Source organism: Prinia subflava, chromosome 1 (assembly GCF_021018805.1).
Source record: "Prinia subflava isolate CZ2003 ecotype Zambia chromosome 1, Cam_Psub_1.2, whole genome shotgun sequence".
Taxonomy (NCBI): domain Eukaryota; kingdom Metazoa; phylum Chordata; class Aves; order Passeriformes; family Cisticolidae; genus Prinia; species Prinia subflava.
The window spans coordinates 147,799,813-147,822,559 of record NC_086247.1 but is presented as its reverse complement, the minus strand read 5'-3'; the positions used below and the strand labels follow the sequence as shown (position 1 = coordinate 147,822,559).

Genomic DNA, 22,747 nt, shown 5'->3' with positions numbered 1-22,747 from the left:
TGTAGCTGTGTCTGATCCTGTATCACTCTGCTACTCAGATAAGGTGGAGTTTAGAGTCAAGAATATCAGAGGCATTCTCTAGACAAGCCCTTGTGGCCAACATTCCTTCCTCAGATTACTCATGTTGAGTATAGGTGGAGGCCAAATCAAAATTATCAGTGTGACGCTATTGATCAAACAGCCCAATAATTTAAATTCTGCCCTTTTGAACAAAACTTTCAAAGAAGTCAAGTACCTGTGAGGAACTAATCTGAGTTTGTTGTGAATACAGGTGTTACAAGTGTTCTACCTGACTGCAAACACAGGGATGCCACTTAGTTTTAATCTCTTCCAGAGTTTTTAAGTGTCCTTGTCTTAAATATTTGTTATTGTATATGATCAAAAAGATGTACTTCAGCTGTTTTTACACATATGCTTGAGTGCTCCTCAGGTTCTTTGAAACAGGACAAACCTCTCATCACACTCAGGGGCTCAGTTAAGAGCATGGGGGAATTATTGCTGGAGAGAGCTGCAGCAGTCAGGCACTAAGGATGATTAAAGCAGATATTTTCTTGGGAAAAATGTACATTAAAAAAAAACCAGAACCAATTAAGACACTACTAATGGTAAAACACAGGTAAGCATTCACTAATTTAAAGTGAATGAGAAAGAAGAAAGTGAGCCCACATTGTTGTGTGTCTTCATTTGCTGGCATTGAACACAGGATTATTTGTGTTAGTTAAAGTTATGCACTTACTTAAGTACTTTAGCTGGATTGAGGCCAGAGTACTGATGAGTAATCTGCAGGACCGAGGCCACTGAGAATAACAAATGAAAAAAAAAAGACTCAGAGCCAAATCTGATTTAAATAAACACATTTACTATCTACCATTTTGCTTCCTTCATCTTAGTGTTATATTTCAAAGCTCAGTCATGAATAGTGATTTCACTGTGTGAACATTTATTACACCAGCTTTCAGTGATATTTTTTAAACTTAAAATGAAACACATTCCCCCTAAAAAACCCTGAAATTAGCTGATACTTCACTTGAGGCTTGAGTAAACATCACAAAATTCTAGTAACCTAATTGTAGTCTTAACATCAAAATGTTATTTTAGACTCACAGAATGATTTGGGTCAGAAGGGACCTTAAAGATCATTTTGTTCCAACCCCCTGCCCTGGTCAGGGACACCTTCCACTAGACCAGGTTGGCTCAGAGCTCCATCCAACTTGGCCTTGAACACTTTCAGAGATGGGGAGTCCACAGCTTCAAGCCCAGTGCCTCACCACCCTTACAATAAAAGATTTCTTCCTAAAATCTATTCTAAACCTTCCCTCCTTCAGCTCAAGAACATTTTCCCCTGTCCAACCACTACATGCCATCGTGAAGAGTCTCTCTCCAGCCTTCTTGTAGCCCCTTAAGGCACTTGAAGGGGCTCTAAAGGTTTCCCTGAGGCTCTCTCCTCTCCATTCTGAGCAGCCCCAGCTCTCCCAGCCTGTCATTTTCATGACCATCAGCAGTTCTGAAAGGCTGAAATCAGATCTGTCCAACCTGGACATCAGATGTAGGGCAGAGTTACAAAGGGGATTTTCTGAGAAATACAGACAACCTTCAGCTCAGAGCTGAGTCACCCACAACCTCAATAAAACTTCAAAACATTTGCATAGACCTGGACTGAACAAATAATTCCCTCTGTGGCCTGAGCTGCTGTGCCACAAGGTGCAGGGGACTGCAGCTGAAGAGAAAATGCCACTTTCTGCAGTGCTCCTCACATCAGGATCCCAGGAGGGCTCCAGAAGGAGCTTTTGGAAGCTGTCTCAAAGAGGCAGGCAAAGACAACGATGTATTTTTTTCAGTGCAGTTCTAGGAGGACTTTGAGCACTGAGGAGGACTTGTAGCACTTGGGGCTTGTGTGTTTGCAGTAGATTTCAAGCCCACCCCACAGCTGACAAAGTGGAGGCATGAGTGCTATCAGGGGCCCTGCTAAGGCTTGTGAGGCCTGTTATCTCACAGTAGAGATATTATTATACACAAATAAACTTCCTTCAACACAGAGACTATGGTTGACCTGTAATCGCCAAGTAAATTAATTTTTGACTAAAAGCTGTACAGCTTGAGGAACCTAAGCCTCTTCCTGAATTCATTCCACACCTACTGCTGATCACTCCCGGCCTCGTTTTTGTGTGTCGCTTCTTTTTTTATTGTTATGCACAAAAGAAATCTGCAATGGATCCCTTCCTTCTGCCATGCATCCTTTCCCTTTCCACAGCCTCCTAACTCCATCCTTCCCTCACTCCAGGTGCACTGCCAGTGAAAGCAGCTGGGGCTCAGTGCTGGTTCTGTGGTTTGACCCCCTCTGGAAGGACTGAAACAAGGGCTGTGCTGAGCAAGAGGCGTATCAAGCACATGAGCACAACATTTCATGACTACAAACAAGATCATAAAGGACATGCAAATAGTGGCAAGGCTTTGCCCTGTATTCCAGGAAGTAGAATTGAAAAAAAAAATTGAAATTAGTTCCACGCTAAGGACCAGGGGTACACCTCCAGCAAGCCAGCCACCACAGTCATGTTCCTGCAGAGATGGTAGAGGTGCAGGTACAAAGGTTCATTCAGTGAAAGGTGCTTTCACTGTGGAAAATGCTGGTTCACAGCACAGTATGTAACAGCACATAGATGCAGTTTGAGTCTGTAGCTAAATATCTGGAAGAGCTGAAATTATTTCTTGACATGCCTCCCTGGGGCTCAGAGGAGCAGCCAGCTTCACAGTGATCTTTTGTGTAAATCTCGATGTGCTCTGAAAACACGAGGGCTGGCTGGCCACAGTTAGAGCCTGCAGTATAAAAGCCTGTTGCTACAAACTTTAAGCACAAAAGATTCTATCTGTGGTGAGCTTATCTTAAGCGCCTATTCAAAAAATATCTGAGTTATGTAGGATTTTTTAATAACATTTCTGACTTAGAGCAGCATAGCCCCAATTTTTAAATATAGGAATATAGGGCTGCACAAGTGATCTCTGATGGGGCAGACCTGGTTGCAGCCAGGTCTCTCTGATCAGCTACTGGCCCTATTTTTCTCTTCTTCAAACTCTTGCTTTCCGTAATGACTCTGCAACTGAAACATTCATTGAATTCCAAGATTTTTTCCAAGAAATAGCAACAGCCAAATCCTCGAGGGCGTGAGAAAAAGAAGGTTGAAGAATGCATCCGTATCTTCATAGTGTAACCTCTGTACCCATAAAATCTTTGATGATGGAAGAAACTACTTAGTGACCAGTTTATATTGTGCAATAGCCATGCCCTCATGGCTTGCCCCAGGGAAGAATGTTGTGCTCTTTTTGTGCAACTATTTTGTATAATGAGTTGTGTGGCCAACAGTACCAGGGAGATGATTGTCCCTCTAGCACAGGTGAGGTCACACCCCAAGTGCTGTGTCCAGTTCTGAGCTCACAACAAGAAAGACATTGAGGGGCTGGAGCGTGTCTAGAGAAGGGCAATAGAGCTGGAGAAAGGTCTAGGGAGTGAGTTCTATGGGGAGCAGCTGAGGGAGCTCAGGGGGCTCAGCCTGGAGAAAAGGAGGCTCAGGGGAGACCTTCTCACTCTACAGCTCCTGACAGGAGGGTGCAGCCAGCTGGGGGTCAGGCTCTGCTCCCAGAGACAGGATGAGAGGACACAGCCCCAAGGTGCATGAGGGGAGGTTCAGTCTAGACATCAAGGAGGAATTTCTTCATGGTAAGGGTTGTTAAACATTGGAGTGGAAGCCCAAGGAGGTGGCAGAGTCACCATCCTTGGAGGTGTTCAAGAAATGACTGGATGTGGCACTCAGTGATCAGTGAAATCTGATCTTAGAGGTCTCAATGATTTCAGAGGTCTTTCCCAGACTGAATAATTCTGTATTCCTCACAGTGCTTCCTAAGAGATCAGCTTTGGCAGTGTCCTGTTCCTGTGTGCAGGATGTCTGTTGGGATTTACTTTTGTGCAGTTGTTTCTGGCAGGCTCAAGGGAAAGGGGTAGCAAAGGGGTCAGGTGTCTTCTCTCATAAACCAAATGTCCATCAGTAACTGTTCCCATTTCCACAAAGAGCTCAGTCCTGAGGCAGGACACACCATGAATGTTTCCAAGTAAATACAGTCCTGACACCCAAAGAAATGCCAGACACACAACAGCAGGCAGATGGCAATCCTCCAGCTGCAGCCCTCCCTGCCACTCACTCAGCAGCAGTTTTCCATTGTCACCAAAAGCTCCTCCTCTCCTCTCCTCTCCTCTCCTCTCCTCTCCTCTCCTCTCCTCTCCTCTCCTCTCCTCTCCTCTCCTCTCCTCTCCTCTCCTCTCCTCTCCTCTCCTCTCCTCTCCTCTCCTCTCCTCTCCTCTCCTCTCCTCTCCTCTCCTCTCCTCTCCTCTCCTCTCCTCTCCTCTCCTCTCCTCTCCTCTCCTCTCCTCTCCTCTCCTCTCCTCTCCTCTCCTCTCCTCTCCTCTCCTCTCCTCTCCTCTCCTCTCCTCTCCTCTCCTCTCCTCTCCTCTCCTCTCCTTTTAATCTTTAATATTTTTCTCAGCTCTTTTTTTCATCCTCTGTCCTTCACCTTCCTTTCTCATATTCAGTACTCGCTGTTGTCATTTTAAAATATTTTAATCTACCATTAAAATTGCACAAAGACCCTAATCCAGCAAAGTGATTTGAAACACAGCTTTAAGTGCTCCAGTAGTGTTGAGCACTCCACTGTGCTTAAATCCAACCACACATTTAAGTGTTTTCCTGGATCAAGGCCATCACCACACTGACATCAGCCAGAACAAAAACAGCACCTGAGACTCAGCACCATAAATACACAGCAACCCCCACCAAAGCCAGAGCTGTAACCTTCAGGTTACCTTTCCTCAGTGCCTCCTGTCACTGCCAGCTCTGTTATGGCTACACTTAGGATCTCTTCTGCAAGTCTGCAGTGTTTAGGAACAGCTCTGCTTAAGCCAATGCTTCCTTACGGTTTTAGAATTTGCCTGGCCTGTTTTGCTAGCTCAGGCTCTTGGACAACAAAGTTCCCAGGGCAAAAAGCATGTTTATTTTTCTGCTTGAATCATATGTGCTCGTATACCACAAAATAGCAATCAGTAACTTTCTGTTCAGAGGTACAAGGAAGAAGATTCTCTACATAGCACAGATGCCCCGAGTTGTGCAGTTGTAAGTGAAAAAGTATGATAGATCAAAATTTCAAAAGTCCATGGTATTAACCTGAGCACTGGCACTTTACTGTAACCCTAAATATGCAAAAAGACTAAAGTAATCCCTCCCCTCCTGAATTCTGCTCCCTCCCTTTCTTTTGCTAACCTTCTGCCTCCATTACTTTTTCTCTTTAATTCTCTGATTACTTCACTGGTTTACACTTCAGTTTATGAGTCCCATATAGTTAGAGCCTTGTCCTTTGTTAATCATAAAATAAGATTATGCACACCTTGAGCCGTGTACAAATCATTATTGTCTTCCTACAAATGTCTTCCACATGGCCCCACCCTCAGTTCCAGCTGAGAACTGAGCTGCTGTTGTGAACAAGCTCAAAGAATAAATATTTTGCATTCATTTCACCAGCACAATGGAAACATTTTTCCAGGCTGCTGCCAAGATGGTATCTAGTCCTCCTCTGACTCAGCAGCCCATGCAGCTGACTTTCAAATGGCCAAACTTGCTTGATTGTAATCTTAAAAGGAAAAAAAAAAAAAAAAAAAGAAAAAAAGAAAAAAAACCACCCAACAACAACCAGCTGCATTTTTAAAGAGCTCTATTGCTCTCCTCTTGCACAAGCAGGTAGTGACACTACAAAATGTGAAAGCTGGGAGAAAGAAGCCAAACAGGAGTGAGCCCTTTTTGGGAGATGTCCCCTTTATTTCTTCCAACTTCACCAGTTTATTTCATGCAGTCAGAGAAAGGGATTGGGGAATGTTGTGAGGAGGAGTGAAAGGAATATGACTGCTTTATGCAGAAAGTTTCCTCATGGTATCAACCAGCCTTTTACATTCTTTAAAGCTCTGTTGGCCATTAAAGAGTGTATCTAAAAATAAAATATAGACAAAACTGGGTTAAGAGAGAGGAAGGTGGCTAAGAATTCTAAGAGTCCCCTTCCATAAACATTTTTTCCTTATTCTCAGGTCACTTTCTCTCTAGTCCAATCCAGAAGCAGGAAGGGCACAACCAAACAGGTTCAAAGCTGCTTCTCTCTCCTCCGTTCTCATGGGAAAACCTTGGTCTATAATCTCTCCTGCTTTGTGAATGAACAGCCCTGATGGTGAATAATTTTAGTGTGCCAAAACTGTCCAGATACAGCTGGTAAGAAACTGTCAGTCACCCTGCATGAAACTGCAGCTTGGTATTAAATCACAGAGTGGGCATCCGGCTTCTAATCACTGATGGAGGTTACTCCTCCCAGAACTTCTGATCTTCTAAGCAGAATAACAGGATGCTTATTAAATTAACAAGTCTAAAATTCAAAATAAACCATGCCAAGAGAAATCAGTTCAATGGGTGAAATGAGGCTGTCCCTCCAGCACCCTCTTACATCATGGTACTTAACCAAAAGATATCTATTTATATAGACACATGAGGCCAGATCCTCAGGTTTAGCCTTTTTATACCATGCATAGTGCAGGATTTAGGGCGATGAAAGTAATTTAGGTTTAAGCTACTAACTCTGTCTTTAGGGTGCTGGGGTCATGATTTCGGTACCAATGAGTATCTTAAAAAAGCCCCAGAGATGCTCTAGTTTTAATTGCCTTAGCTACTTATAGCCTTATGAGAGCTGTCAAAGCAGCTGGGAATTGATTGGACTCAGCATTCTGGCTATTCACCCTTTCCACCTCACCTTCCTCCTTTTGATCTAGGACTAGGAGGAACAGGAATTCTAGGATTTCATGTCATTAAAATAAATTCTCCTCTGAGTGAACCCACAGATAGTTATTTAAATTATTTCTGTAGCTGCAGAAAAAGCCACAAGTTGACACAGACACACATTTCCTTAGGGCAGAAAAAACCATCTTTATGCAATAAAATTTCTCTGCATTGCAAGATTGATTGCACGAATCTGGACACTGCAACCAGAATGCAAATTTATGAGGACACCAGTGTTTCAGGAGGTTGTGGTTTAATATTTTGTCTTTTAAAACAAGTAAGTAGCTTTAAAAAAAACCCCAACAAATTAACCAATATAAATGGGATAGCAAGATGCTGTTTGTGTATTCTAAATCTAAAATGCGAGAAAATCACCAAAAGGGATACAAAAGGTACAATTAATAGGGAGAAAGTGAAATGAGGAAACAAAATATTAATAAAATGGGAGCTGTAATTAAAAAGTAGTGTGATATAGCTGAAGCTTTCCATTTTTGAAAAGTTCAGATTTATTTATTCTTTATGTCCCACTAAATCTCACTATGGACTTTCCAACCATGTTAAATAATTATTCTATGAGCTTCTATTCGATTCAGTGGAGCCACCATCATGCTCTGTCAAAGGAGACTGAAATCAAATCAGGTGGGCTCCAAACATTTCCCCAGTAATATTTTCATAATTGTTCTAGGGTTCATCACAGAGTGATTCCTTTACTAGGTTTGCAACTAATTAGTTATGTGCCCCCTATTGGAGAAATATTTTAAATTTAAACACATTTCCACACGGATAGCAACAGCTCCCATAGGGAAAAAGGATTAAACAAGGATAGCTTGTTCCAGCCCATGGGATCTCTTAGGGAACACAATCATCTGCCAGGAGTGCTGCTGTTAAGGCATAAAAAGGAGTCTGGACACACCAGCACTGCCAGAGCTTTGTCATGGTAAATGACAGCCTTTGGGGCTCTAATTTTGGTGATCACTTTCCTCTGGTGTGAATCACAGCTGAATCACAGTAATGTCTTGGCACTCTCATACACTGCCTTAAACCACACAAATACTGAAATAAGGAGTTGTGGTACATTGGAAAACTGGATTCCTTTTTTTTTTTTTTTCCCCAGCCTGTAATTTTTCTTTCTTTCTTTCTTTCTTTTTTTTTTTTTTTTAAGACAACCTCAGAATCAAAGAACACTTTTCTGTTCTCTTCATCAGATTGCAATCTCTTCACTCACCCAGCAGATTATGGAGCTCTGATAGGTGGTATGGCTTTTTGGGGAGAGCCAAACCAAAGGAGCTGCTGCACACATCCTGGTTCCCAGGCTCCTTGCCAGCACAGGGTGTGATGTAACAGCCTCTCTCTCACGCTGAACAAGTTAACAGCCCTGTTTTGGAGTTTACTACACTTTGGCTAAGAAGCAGCATGAATAGCTTTGCGGGGAAGCGCTGCTGTTTAACAAGCGAGGAGCTGCGGGAACAATCTGGTTTCTCCCTTTCATCCAGGACTGGAAGAGAGTCCCAGCTGTACATTACATCTCTCCTGTCCCACGTGCTGGAGCAGCAAGGACTGTGCAAAATGAATACAGACCAGACTCCCTTCTGTGTGCAGCTTTAACAGGACACACTCACACCAGCTAAGAGTCTCTGGCTACCTTCTGGCTGACTGTTCCTCTGTTAAGAATATTCTGGGAAATTACTTGGCTTGGAAGTTATTTGGAGGACAGTGGCTCACAACACAATAACATGGAAAGGACCATCTGTAGGCACGTTCTGCCTTTGTGACTTCTTGTGAGGAACCCTCAGCCTTGTTTTTCACCAACAGAGACCTCAGGGGCAGCTCTCCAGTCTGGAGGCAGCCCCTTCTGGCCTGGGCTCCTCTCATGCTGGGAAAGGGGAAACCAGGAGATGAGGTACCACAGCAGTGCTCGTGTTTGCAGGGAGTAGAGCTATTTTTACAGTGTCCTATGCATCAGGGGAAGAAGACAGGATGAAAGAAAAGGACACAACCACATAATGCCCAATGTCCCACGTTCCACTCCAAAACACAGACAAGGCGGAAACAGGGCAAACAGGTTCTTACTGAATCTGCAACCTCTCTGCATTCCTTTCATGGTTCGTAATGTCACACCAGAGAAGAGTTATCATTTACCACTCACTGCCTGAAGGTTACACCAGCCAAACAACACAGGGCCAAAGTACAGAGTCGTGAACTGCATTGTGAGAAATCAAATTGCTCCTTTGCCGTTTAATGCAGCACACGGTAATCCACAGGCACGGCTTTGATCTCTTATCAGCTGCATTTCTCATTCTAACCTTCTAACTCAGCCACCAGGAGCACCTCCACAGGCAGGGCAGAGCCTGGCAGAGCTGCTGCAGTGGTGTGTGACAGCCCCAGCACTCCCAGCTTTGGGCAGCAGGATCAGAAATGCAGCACTGGAGTGAATCCCTTCCCTCCCAGCCAGCCCCAGGGGCTCCTCAGCCCCTGGGGATCTGATCCATCCCTGCAAATGCCTCTCTGGGGGATGCAGAGACGACTGGAGCTACTGCACCCCCAGCTTAAGCAGCTCAGAAAGGTTTCTAAAGTTAGGTGGGATAAATCCAGACCTTGGTGATTACCACAGACACCCATTTAGCACGAGGTTAATTGCTCAGCTTTGTGTACCATGTCGAGGTGATGCTTGCTGAAGGAGGATCTCCCTCTCTCAGGAACTGTCTCCCACTGTTTATTCCCCTCCCCAGAATGGAAGGCTTAAAAATCCCATGAAAATACTCGCTGTTGGGAGTGCTACTAAAACATGAAAGCTTTTGGTTACATCTGCTGGGAAATAAGTATTTTTATTCTTCCCTCTATGTCTTCTGTCTTACTAAAAAAATTTAACATTTCTACAACTGACTCTCAGACAAGTAAAAAACAATTTCAGAGCCACTTTCAAATGTCATTAATAATCAAAATGGGCTAAAATTAATTCCAAGTCCTGATACTATATATCTTCCTCTCATTATCTGTTCTTCTGGTTTGTTTGTTTGTTTTAAAATAATGTTTCCAGGTCTGGGTCTAAAGGTTCCTCTTTCCTACTGCAATATATATAGCAATCATGAATCATTTATAATAGTTCTGGGGTCTCACACATTATCATTAACAGTTAGGCAATATGATAAGTAAATGGGATTTAAGTTGACAGAGATAAGAGTCAACTTCTCATTTCAGATGTCAGCAGAGAAGCTTCCATATCATTGAATTGATCACCTAACAGCATGGCCTCTATGAACCATTTACCATAACATTTATAGTGTGTTTTTAAAATAACTGAATTGGGTTTGCCAGCAAATTGTGATGAATGTAAAGAAGAAATTGAGTCTGCCTCTCACAGATTTGTTTATGGTACATGATTGTGAAATGATGTATTTATTAACACACAGCTCAGAATAAATGAAATGTTTGAAATACAGTACTCAAGTCAAGAATGTTTGCCTACTGCTGTTGTATTTGCAAAGGAATGTTGGGTCAATAATTTGCAGGGATCAAAATACACGACAGTGCTGAGAGAACACTCATCAGCTTGAGATTCATGTCCTTCAGCAGGAATTCAGCCTTTCCCTCTAACAGTTTCTCCTTCTAGAAGAGAATGGCAAATCTCATCTCTCTTTCCAGTCTCTGTTGAAAATTAAACATCCAGAGCTTTGTTCCTCACTGATCTGTGGCTGCTGACATTTACTGCCAAGTAAACCAAACCCCCAATGATTCCCTGGCAGCCCTGCACACTCACTGCTCTCAGACACAAAGGACAGAGGGTACCAGACAATCAGGTGCTACACATCCCACATATTTCTGAACAGGAGAGAACCGAGCCCAGCATTCTGAGTTACCCCCCAGACTCCCTCTTGTACATATATACAACCACAACTGTTCATAAAAACCTGCTGCGAATTCTGTTTCTTTATTCTGGCATCTTCTACTCAACTTCATGTTGTCTGAATCAGCAAATAATCAAAACCAAAACAAACTTCAGTCTTTCAGGCAGTGGAATGTGCTAAGATTATGCTGTTTCCTCACTTCTATTCTAACAGGTACAAAAGACTCTTCTGTAGCTGCATAACACAGATGAACACATTCATGTGCAAAGAATATGACTGATTGACTAAAACCTACCCAAAATATTTTTGTATCCTACAAACCTTTGGGTTTAATAATTTCTGTATCCCAAGAATATATTGATATGGAAAGGCAGTGTGCTGGCTGCAGAAAAGTGACAGCTGGAGTTCCCTAACTATAAATGTAAGACTTATCGTATTTAATACTTCATTGATTTACTTTTGCATAGCAGAAGAACAGAAAGTCTGTCATTTGTAGGGAGAGTTTGGCTTGCTTGATCTAAAAAAACAAAGTTTGGCTACTGGTACAACAGGATGTAGCAAACAATGAATGAAAACTGCCATTAATTATAAGAGCAAAGCGTTATAACCCATCCATGAAAAAATGATGTTGAAAATCAAAGGTTTCCTAACTTTTACAGAAGGCCCCCCCCCAAAATAGGGCAGGTGTTTTATGGGATGTGTGTGAATGACTTGAAAGTAGCAGATAAAATCTGAGCCAGCAGCCAAACCCTTTCAGCATCACAACAGCTGCTGCTACTGGAGGTACCTCACACAAAAGCAAAAAGGGCTTTGGGATTGCTGTGTTACTGGGTGCAAATCCTGGAACAGCTTTCCCATGGGTGAGTGGGAGGAAACTTCCTGCTTTTAAATAAATTATTGAGAACTGGAATGAAACACAACTCATGGCTGTTCAACAGAGCAACTGACCTCATGATCCTGTATGCCCTTTGCAGTTCTAGATTTCTAGATACACAAAAATTTATATTTTGGAGGGGGAAAAAAAAAGGAAGAAAAGCTGGGCAAGGCAGATGCAGGGTAGTTTACTCTGGTGACAAATCATGGTCTGCTGGCTCCGTGAGTCAGAGGAATGGAAAAATACAGGTAATGTGAAGGAAATAACACAAAAGGAAAAGGGGGCCAAAAGGCAGAGGAGAAAGAAAAGGAGAATGATGCCTCTGAGGCTCAGGCTGGCCAAGGGAGAGGGGAGGAGGCACAGAACTGTGCAGCACTGGAGAATATCAGAGGCTGGAATTCATGTGTTCCCAGGAACTGAGTTGATGCATTACCAGGAACTGAAGAAACCACTCTTATGAAGACACCTTCGCTATGTGGGAGGCTGGATAAATGCCCTGGTAGTGCTGCCCTTCTTTTTGTACTCTCTGAGCTGGGGCAGGAGGTGTGATAGCAACTTGTGCTATTAGTCACCAGCTGTCCCAGTCATCTCAGACTCCAGAGGCAGCAGGAACTCAGAGTCCCTACAGCTCAGACTGTGAATTTCTTTTTTATATGCTCTCTTTGGCTGCTAACTCTCTCATCAGCTCTTCTTAAGGGAGATAAAAGACAATCCTAAATAAAATTTTATCCATCTCTGCGGTGGCATCTCAGCAGTGTATCCTGGGATCTGAAGCCATTGCAAAACTCACTTTGAAGGTAGTGCAAAATTTAGTTACTACCTGGGTGAATCAGAAGGGAGCCAGCACCTTTGGATTCCCAGTTCCCTCTCAGCCAAACTCTGCAGTAAAATGAAATAAAAGGCCTTGTTCTGGTTCTGTGCCACATCATGGCCACACACACTGCAGCCCATCAGCTGTAACACAAGACACAGTCCACGCACAACCCTGCACATTTCCCAGTGGAAAACTGGACACAAGCTTTACTTACTGGTTTTGAGGTAGCACAGGGAGCTGGTGTCATGATGGGAGGCTTGGCTGCACTTTGGGGTGGAGGCAGAGAGAACCTCTGCCCTGTGTCCGGAGGCGAGGAACACTGAATCCGTGCTTCGAGTCTCTCGGGCTCATGCTTGTAGGATTCCAGAGGAAACGTGGGCTGCTTGGTCACTTGTGTTGGGGTGGATGGAGAGGAGGAGAGGCTAGAGGCTGTGAACAACAAAAATGACCAAAGATCAGTTCAGGTGAAAAGCAGACCATCCCAGCTTTACAGAGATCCTGTACTTCTTCATCACATTTCCCCAAACTAAAGGTAGGGATCTCACCTCCTTGTTTATGTGCCTTGCCATTAAAACTCTTTTAAGCTGGTTGAGCTGTCTGATCCACTACAGGGAGGCACAGTGGCAGCATGGCAGTGCTAGAGGTTTGTGTTGTATTAACCTCCTTAATTGCTTATTTCTAAAATGACACTCAGCACGGGTATTACTTTATTGTTGTCATTTTAATACTCCTGTGAGTCTCAGGATTACCTTTATCTCATGGCACATGGCTCAAAACCTTTAATGGTTGTTTTTTCTTCTTTTTTATTATTTTAACAGCATTTCAGCCAGCAGTTAAAATACAATTAGGAGAAGAGACAAAAAGGAACAGGGCATATATCTCCTGAGCCTCAGTTTGTTTTCTGTAAAGCTCTTGTACAGCCTTTGTACAAACTAAAATTGTTTTCAGCCACCTTTGAGGAGAAAGATTGATCTTATCTTTTGCCAAAAATCAGTGTCAGCAGCAGATCATTTCTCTTGTGAGCACCCTGTTTTTATTTGACACGTGTATGTACCCCAGCTGTATTTTTGGTTATGTTCCTAGGGCAGCTCTGAATTGTGAACAAACAGATTTAAACTGTGTTTATTATCCATTTAAGAACCAGCAAACATCCACCAGCAGTCAGAAAATTCAGGTTCCAACATCTGTGTTTCTGGTTACAGGTAGATCAGCAAACCAAGGATGGTTCTCTGGTGCCAGCATAAATCAGGACAGAGATGCATAAAAACCACGAGGCTGAACTGGGATATGTATTTTTTAGTGGGCTGTAAGACCTCTGAATTTGGCTCATTTCTTGTGCTTCCATGATTTGTGTAGATGATCAGTTAACCCAAAGGGGCCTCAAACCCATCAAAAGAGAGCAGATTATTGAGAATAAAATCCCAGGCCACTCAAAGGAGTGTTTAAGAGCACAATGTTCCATTTTCATGGTAAATCTGGCTCCTTGGTGTGAGCCTTCAGGGCTCCACCAGAGATTATCGCACCAGAGGTTTTTTCCTAAGTTCCTGGACTTGGAACTCTGGACATCCAACAACTCAGGGAGAGATTTATTACTTGAAGAAACTCTTACTCCTGACATGTCTAGAGAACAGTTAGCATATTCTGTGTTTAAAGGAATTAACATGCAATATGGGTAACTGTTCTTTATCTATTGTTCTTCTTTGAAAACAACTTTTCTTGATTGCTTTTACATAATAAGAGACTTAACTCTACAATAATAGAGTCACTCAACATGAAACCTGCAAAATAATTAGGCTCTCATATGTTTTATTAATAGTGGGTTTAGTGGTACAGAGGACTGTATTTATTTCTTTCAAAGAAAATCTTAATACCCACTGATAAATTTTAGCTGTGCTGGAATCAAAAAGGACCCCCTACTCAGTCCCTATCTTTGGTCCTTTTCCAAACTTGCAGCTGGACTTCCATTTAATTTGATTTTTAAAGAGGCCAGCAGCTCTGCCAGTCAAGCAGCAATGCCCAGAGGAGAGTGGGGCTGGAGGCAGGTACAGATGTTGGCTGATGTGACATGGAGTGAGACAAGAGTAACCACCATGGCATTCTGAATGTCCTCAAGTTCTGCTCATTCCAGGGGGACTGGAGATTGAGTTCCACTTCCATAAGGATTGAAAGGACACCTAACTTGCCTGGTAAGGTTTTGCTTACACACCAATTTAAATGAGCAGTTCTGGGGAAGATGCTGCACTGTGTTTTTATGGAACAAACATTCCCTGAGTGCTCAGATTGGTGGTTGAGATAGCTGTAATCGATGCAAATAGCAAACCACTAACAGGGAGAAAAACACCATTAGATCTTAAAGTCTTGCTGCTGGGATGGGTTCATTGTGTGCTAATGCATTCAGCAACTCCACAAGAAGCATTTCCAGTGCCGAGAGGCTCTGCCAGGAGAGCTTTTACCAGACACACAGAAACCACACACTCAGCAGCCCAGCAGGGCTGGCCTGCCAAGCGCAGAGGACATCTGTAGGACACAGGGACACGTGGATCAAAGGGGACCATGAAGTAACATCTCCTGCATCCTGTGGAAACCACTGTCACCTCATCCCAGACATGGAACAGCCCAGGCAGGACAGACAGCGTGGTTTCCATCCTGTAAGAACGTTCACTGGTGGTGAATCTCCTTTTGGATGCCAGCCTTGGGTATTTGGCATGAGTTTTTATGGATGAAGAGCATCTGTGACTCCAGCACATTGAGCCTTAGAACTGTTTGTTCGACCAGACATGAAGTACTCACTGTGAGGCACAACCTAATATATCTGAGATTCAATTTGTCTGTGACTCAGTTTCTGCACAGAGTTGGAGAGGAAAATATAATTATTTTGCAGGGTGTTTGATAAAATTAATGTAATTAAGCTTTTCAATCTTTTAGAAGCCTACCTTATAGCATTATTGTGATATCTATGTTGTTTACACTTGTACAATACTGAGAGTGAAGTAATAATCATACAGGAAATGCTAAATTTATTACAAATATTACAACAAAATACTTTTGACTGCTGTGATACAGCCTAACACCCTAAACTCTATGAAGCTTTTTATAAAATCCTTCCACATCAAAGAATAAAGATCTATAATATATCTCCAGAACAAAATCAGTTTAGGAGTAACAGAACTTTGTATTAACTTTAGCCCTACTGGACTGACAACTAAACAGCAGCACTGGTGTAAATATATTGTTATCTGTACATGCAGTAGGTGCCCTGCTCTACTACAGCAGAAAGAATCCAGTGAAGAGACAAGATACAACTCTATCCCATAGCTAAAACCAGTTTATTTGGGAGAATGTACTTAAAACAATTAAGTAGGGAAAACCAGACAACAATTCGAGATTCTTCTATAATGAAGCTGAAACAATTCAGTATGTATGTAGGATTTGGGGGAAGAAACTAACTTTGACATTGGCTACAAACCCTACTAGTTCTGGTAACAAGATGAACAAAATGTGGTGTTTTCATGTCATGAAACTAAATGGATGTCCCTTTTGGTACAGCACAAAAGAATTTTGGAAAAAAATTAAAAAGAGAGAAAAAGGTCTAGCAGGTCGGTTGCTGTGTCTCTGGCTAACAAAAGAGTTTGTCCTTTGGAGCTGGAACTGGATGATCTGTAAGGTCTCTTCCAACCCAAAACATTTGATGATTCAATGATTCTGTATTTCCTATTGATTAATCCTATCCACTTCTGAAACAATCTGAGAGTTTTACTTTGTTCTGATTCATTCTCACCTTACCTTCCTTGGACAAAACAAGACCAAATAAAGAGGATAACTTTGCGATCTCCAAATTGATGAATCATAAGTACTAACATTTGCATAACTGATTATGCATGTGAATAAGAATATTCATGAGATTCATATGAATATGTGGTTCAAAACAACTTTCACATTACAACTTTACATGGAATGTGTATGTGAGATCCCAACAGAACCAGACAGCACTAGATTTTGAGCAGAATGGGGCTGTCTCCAGCTGCCTTCCCTCTGTGACAGGGACAGCACTCAGGGATGGCCCAGAACTCAGTGCTGTGCCCCTATTTGAGCAACTTTGAGCCGGGATCAAGCCACAGATCATGAGTTGGATGCAAAAGTCCCAAGGAAGTGCTGCTGGAATGGCAGTGCCCATGCCTTTGGCTCAAGCCACACCCAGCACCTGCTGGTATCGAGCTGGGCACAGACATACAAAACCAGTGTTGCTCCCTTCACTTTTTTCTCTGGATATTTACAACAATTTCTCCTAAATGAAGCCCTCATTTTGCACAGCATTAAGTTTTTCACCCACATACTTCTGGGCGTTCTGGTCCAAAGCAGCCCTTCAGTGGTACATAACAGGAAAGGATGAAGTTCTCACCCGTTACTCCCCAGGGAAGAAGGGTGGATGCCCTCCTACATTTCCTACATTCCCAGGGTGACACCCACAATGAGTTCTGTCACCTACATTTCATGCCTGACCTGGCAGGATGCATCTGGTGGTTTCTGGGAGGAAGGATGCTCACAGCCCAGTGATTCCTGCCTGAGCCTCCCTTTTCATCAACCCTTTTCCAGAAAGAAAAACAGCTGCTGGCCTCATGAACGTTCGGAGCCACCTGCCCCCACAGGATGCTGGAAGGGATTTCAGGGTTGTGCTAACACTCCTAAACAGAATTTTGGCTTCAGGGGACAGTAATAGAGTCACAAAGGTTTGAGGACCCTAAGGATGGAGCCAGCAGCCTGCCCTCAAACTTTTACATTTTTGTGCTTAAGTTGCTGAAACTGGAGAGAGTTACTGGCCATGAAAATGAAACCACTCTTTGCACTTTCCCTACAAATCACACTTCAGTATTCTCTCATCCTGTACCTGATCAAGCAAATAACAACACTCCTAATACATAAAGCTGTGGCTAAAACAGTTTTCTGAATTTATATATAATGACAGGTTCATTTACCATTTAAAGAGAAACTTCTCAGCAAAAAACAAAGCCAAAACCAAACAAAAACACCCCCCAAAAATAAAACAAAAAACCCCTACAAAAACAACAACAATAAAGAAAACCCAAACAACAACAAAAAAACCCCCAAAACAAAACCCAAAAGGAATCTCCATTTGCAGTGTCTCCATGTGACACTTTTTGTCTTGACTCTTTCCCAGGACAACACTGTCCTTTCATTTACATTCTCAGCTGGCAGTGAAACAGAGAAGGCTGCAGGCTGTGGCTGCTGAATTTTAAGTACCCTGCAGCACAAGTGAATCTGAGTTGAGCTGCTGGTTCATTAAGCTGATTCACTCTTCAGACACAATACTATGTTAATTCTGACACATAAGCAAATCAATGCAAATGATGTGAAATGAGGTTTAATGCCACTTAATGGCAGCAAAGCTCTGAACCCATCAGCAGGTAGATGGCTATTGCCTGCTTCCATCCAAACAGCACTGGTGACAGGAGCACTAAATGTTGTAAAACACCTGTTAGTTTAAAAAATAACAAATTAAGCCAGAAGAGTAAATCTGAAGAGCTCTTGTACCAAAAATTTCATGGATACTGCCGATGAAATTTCCTGTTTTATCTAACGTTGTCTCTTACCCGCCAGTTCAGGTGCCTCCCATCATGTAAGAGTTACAGCTCCTGTTCTTGAACCCTCCAGCTTTTGTGTGTGACTGACACTGCATCACCCATGGAATGGCCAGGCCTTCCAGCCCTTCCAAGCTCCCTGGTTCCAGCTGAGCAGCCTCTATCCCAGCTGCATTAGCAAACGCATTTGTTTCAATCTTACTGAAACAGCTCTGTGGCTTTCCATGCAGCAGGCACACCACTCACTGGGAAGCTTACTTGTTTCCAAAAACACATTTCTGATGCTTTTATGAATAAGAGGAAGAGAAAAATACACCTCTGAGGTAATTAAAATATCATATGCTGTCAGGAAATTTCACAGGAAAATGTATATTTTTGCAACCTAAAAAAAAATCTAAAAAAAAAATCTGATTTATTTATAGTAGTGTGAACATAGTAAAGAAAACCACTTCTTAAATGGTCTCAGCCATAGAGATATCTGAAAGCTCCAGCTTTTCTTCAGATGCTATTTCACTCTGGAAAACCAAAGACAAAGCCCCACTGGTATCCAGAATTCAGCCTGTTCTACTCCAGTTATGGTCTATTTATGTGCCAAAACCACGCTTGTATCTGTGGAATCTGCAATGTACCACCTTTTCTTCATAAAAATGAGAAAATCAACAGCTGAAGAGTTAAATTAGCAAAGTTTTGAGAATTGTTCTTTCCGAAGATCCCCAGGCCCCTTATTTGAGGAAAGTCTGATCAGGAGAAACTCTTGGCTGTATCCTTTAAAAAAAGATGATGCTGTATCCTTAAAGAGGTTTACTGAAGATCTCTCCTGCAATGAGGATTAGACAGAGGATCTTCCACCCTGACCAGAACCACACACTGGTTATCTTACATTTGTTAAATGTACTTGTCAAATCTGGAGAGACTTGACACATTGTGTTAGCTCACAAAGCAACAGACACATGAGATCCAAGATCAGAAATCCTGGTGGAGAGGATCCCTCCCAATGGGCTTTTTCTTGTTCTCATTGGCAGCAAGGTTCCAGCCTGGCTTCTAACTGCTAATTTTCTGCCAGTGCTTCTCCTTTGTCTTGCAAATATTGGAGAAAAGACCAGGCCAAATAATTCAGAGCAAAGAAAGGGGGAATCACTCACAAGCTTGATGGCAAAGAATGGCTTTTTTTTGAGACGGCCAAATGCACATTCCATTGCTGTTGGACAGCCTGACAGGTGATGAATGAAGAGGTCCTGGTAATGGTTGAGGTAGTCACTGAATAAGTGCCTGGGCTGGCACGAATAATTAACTCGGCGTGGTAATTATACTGAGAGACTCAGCACCAAGGCTTCGTCAGACACCAGATGGCTGCGGCCAAGGCTCAGTTAGAAACACAGACAACGTGCACCTTGCCAGCACAAGTGCCAGTGAGAGGAGAAAGTATTAACAGAGATCCTCAGCAGGTAACAGCCTGATGGGGAAACATCCTGCAGAACCAGAAGAAGCAGAAGAAAGGCACAAATCTCTGGGAGAAACACACACATGAGCAAAGAGTGCTTCACCCTCCTGTGTATCCATCACAGAGCACGGGGTCGAGAAGTTTGCAGATATCAGCTTTTCAATTTTGCCAGGGTTGGCAAAACTGAACTGACTGGGATGAACAGTGGCTTAGCTCAGGCAGCTTGTGTGGAAGACTTCACCCTGAGACCACGGGAGGCGAGATACTGAGAAGATAAAAGTTGGTCTGCTAATAGAATCATTCCATAATAGGCCATGTTTCTGGTTCGAGTTCTCAGTTAGTTCTAGACCTGTCACATATGAGGTTGTGGGCCTGAGATTTTTGGGCCTTAGAGATTTTAGCCTGCTGGTAGCTGCTAGCAGCTGGTAGCTTTTCCCTTTCCCAAGGGAAAAGTTTCTTAGGAAAGCTTCTTCCCAAAACAATCTTGGCAAAAACAACTCTCCCAAAACAATCTTTCCCAGGTAGTGTTTGCCCTTCTGGTTCTCAGAGAGAATCCAGTTTGGGTCTCCTGCGTGGTAGGCAGGGACTTTGGCTGCTACACTACTGGGGAAGGATGATGGTTTTGCCAAGATTGTTTTGGGAAGAGGCTTTCCTAAGAAACTTTTCCCTTGGGAAAGGATTTAGCAGCTACCAGCAGGCTAAAATCTCTGAGGCCCAAAAATCTCAGGCCTGCTTAAGGTCACGTTCCTGTTCTGCGTTTGGGGTTGGACCCCTGCCCTCAGATATCCTCATAAATTGTTTTGTTTGCCACACCCCTTGGTTTTTGCATATTGCCCCTCAGATCGTAGTTTCCATAGTTATTTTCACTATGAAAGTTCTTGATTTCTCGGGCAACTCGGTTGTTCCCACCTCTCCATTTCTACCCCGCTCACCCTGCCGGACGGACAGGGGCAGTGATCGGGACTGTGACAGCCAGGCGTGTCCCCTCTCCTGCCAGGGACAGCCAGGCGTGTCCCCTCTCCTGCCAGGGACAGCCAGGCGTGTCCCCTCTCCTGCCAGGGACAGCAGGGCAGCAGGGGTGAGGAGGGCCAGCTCCTGCTGCACACAGCCCCGGGCCTGTGGCGGTGGCTGTGACACCCCGCAGCCGCTCCTGGGGATGGCCCCCGGGCTGGAACAACAGCGAACTGTGCAATGAAAATCAATCGCTGCTCCTCACTCGAACCGCGCTGCAGACACACGACATCTGTGCAAATCTTCCCGATGCAAAGCAGAGGAGTGAGGAGCGAAAGCGAAGCCAGGCTTTGAGCCGCTCGGCCCTCCTGGAAGTGCCGGAGCTGCGGAGGGAAGGCCCCGCAGCGCCCGGCCGGGCTCAGCCCCACCGCACCCGGCAGGGGCTCCACGGCCGCCGGGCCCGCTGCTGGTTCCAGCCGGCTGCTGGGAGGAACAATGCCTACAGCGGGACGCCTGTATTTACCTAATACACCACCTGGCATTTAAACTTGCACTGGGTACTTTGTGTTCAGAGCCTTTAATGAAATAACTTTTGTTTTCTGTTTTAGCAAAGAGGCTGGCTGCTCGGGCTGGCATTTAACAGCTCTTTCCACATTAACCTCTATTGTCCTATCCAGGCTTTCTTCTGCTTGGAGCCAAGCTGAGCTAAATGCTCCCCTGCCATTAGAGAAAGCTGCAAGTTGCCCGTTTTGGAGACACTTTGGTGGCCAGCACTGTCTGTCCGTCCATCACCCTGCCCTGTGCCAGAACTGCCTTCTGCCTCTCTCCCCGGCCTTGCACAGCAAAGCTCCCAAAGCACAGCCACCATCCTCACTGCTCATGTTCTCCTCCTCAGAGCACCCCAGAGCTCTTCACGGACACAGGGGGAAACAGAGGCCCCAGCCCTGAAGGGTTTGCATTTTGACAGGCAAAGGAAAAGAGGAGGAAAATCAGGGGGGAAAGGTGGGAGGAGGAATGCTGCATGCAAGGTATATAAAGACAGGTTTGGAAGCAATTACTTATTTGCTCTGATGCTTAACTTCACATTTAGGGATTTCATACTTAATCACTGCACTAAACATCAGCTTTTCGAAAGCAGCTGCTTGAGGGGTTGCAGAACAGAGTAAATTGTTGCTTCACCTATGATTTATGATATGTTCATCCAGTGTAAATCTAAAAAAATGAGGTAATTGAGGCAAAGACTTGCTTGCAATAAAACAGCGCCTTAACCACCTACCTTACTTCTGTAACACACTAAAGCAGAGGAACACTCCGTGGAATCAAAAAAAAAGCTCCAAACATTTTACAAATATGTCATTAGAGGTGCAAGTTGATGAAAAGAACAGTCTAAATAAGAGTCTGCAGAACCCCACTGAAATCCCTGTGGGTGATTTCATCTGCAGGGTACATCCACCCGCTGTGGAACTGAGAGACAGAATATTAATGCACATAAAGACCACTGGTGCATCTATTTGCAGGGTAGGCACGACAGCTCCAGGGCTGGTGCCAGGGGAACGTGCACTGTACTGTGCCTACAACTAGAGGCTGTGATCACACTGTGACACTTCCCGAGGTTGGGAATAGCAGGATATGAAGCTATCAGAGCAGAGACTCCAGGACTCAGTCCCCAGGACCTGTTCTCTATTTAATTTATAGGTTTATGTTATAGCCTCAGGTTCCTACTCTTGCGATGAATAGGATAGCTCCAGAGGTGCCAGTAATAGCACCAGAGGTACAGCTGGAATGTCAGTCTCGCAGCACAGTTTAATTTTGTTTATTTTCTGCAGTGTTTACAAGGGCACTGAGATGTGAGTAATTAAATATTTGCAAAGTACTCCAAATCCTCAGGAAAGCTGTAGCTAAAGAAAGAAGCCATGATTTTACATTTCTTTGCTTCTGATATTAATTTTTTTAAACCTTCTTTTCTTCTTTTATTAAAAGGAAAGAAAAATCTCTCATTCTAGCTCTTTTCAAAATTCAGCAAGAGTCCAAGCACTGCTTCAGCCTGTGGCATTTGCCTCTTCCCACTGAGTCTGAGTCAGACCTGTGCCTCATCATAATTCCTCTCTTGCTAACCTGGGAATTAATCTTTTTGTGCACATATGGCACGGCAGAGACAACACAGTGCTCTCTAGCACACCTACCAAAGCCTTCTGAAGAAATAACTAATGACTTCATGGCTCTTGTCTGATTGAAAATAAATTGCTGTGGGACTGTTCCTGCTCCTTATGCCACTTGGTAGTATAATTTCCATTGCCTTAGTTGGTACTGCTTGGTGCTTTTAGCAGAACATTAGTGCAGTAAGTGGCTGGTGTCTAGAGAGAGCAGAACT

The 22,747-nt window shown here is 43.6% G+C and overlaps 1 protein-coding gene across 5 annotated transcripts in view; it reads right to left on the bottom strand.

Annotated features, from left to right (window-relative positions):
• PRKAG2 (protein kinase AMP-activated non-catalytic subunit gamma 2) overlaps positions 1-22,747 on the bottom strand; it is a 211,369-nt gene that overhangs the window by 53,184 nt on the left and 135,438 nt on the right. For all 5 annotated transcript variants that reach the window (XM_063416251.1, XM_063416278.1, XM_063416259.1 and 2 more), the window contains one exon: positions 12,602-12,816. In XM_063416251.1, coding sequence (XP_063272321.1) covers positions 12,602-12,816 — 215 coding nt within the window. The remainder of the gene's footprint in view (positions 1-12,601; positions 12,817-22,747) is intronic.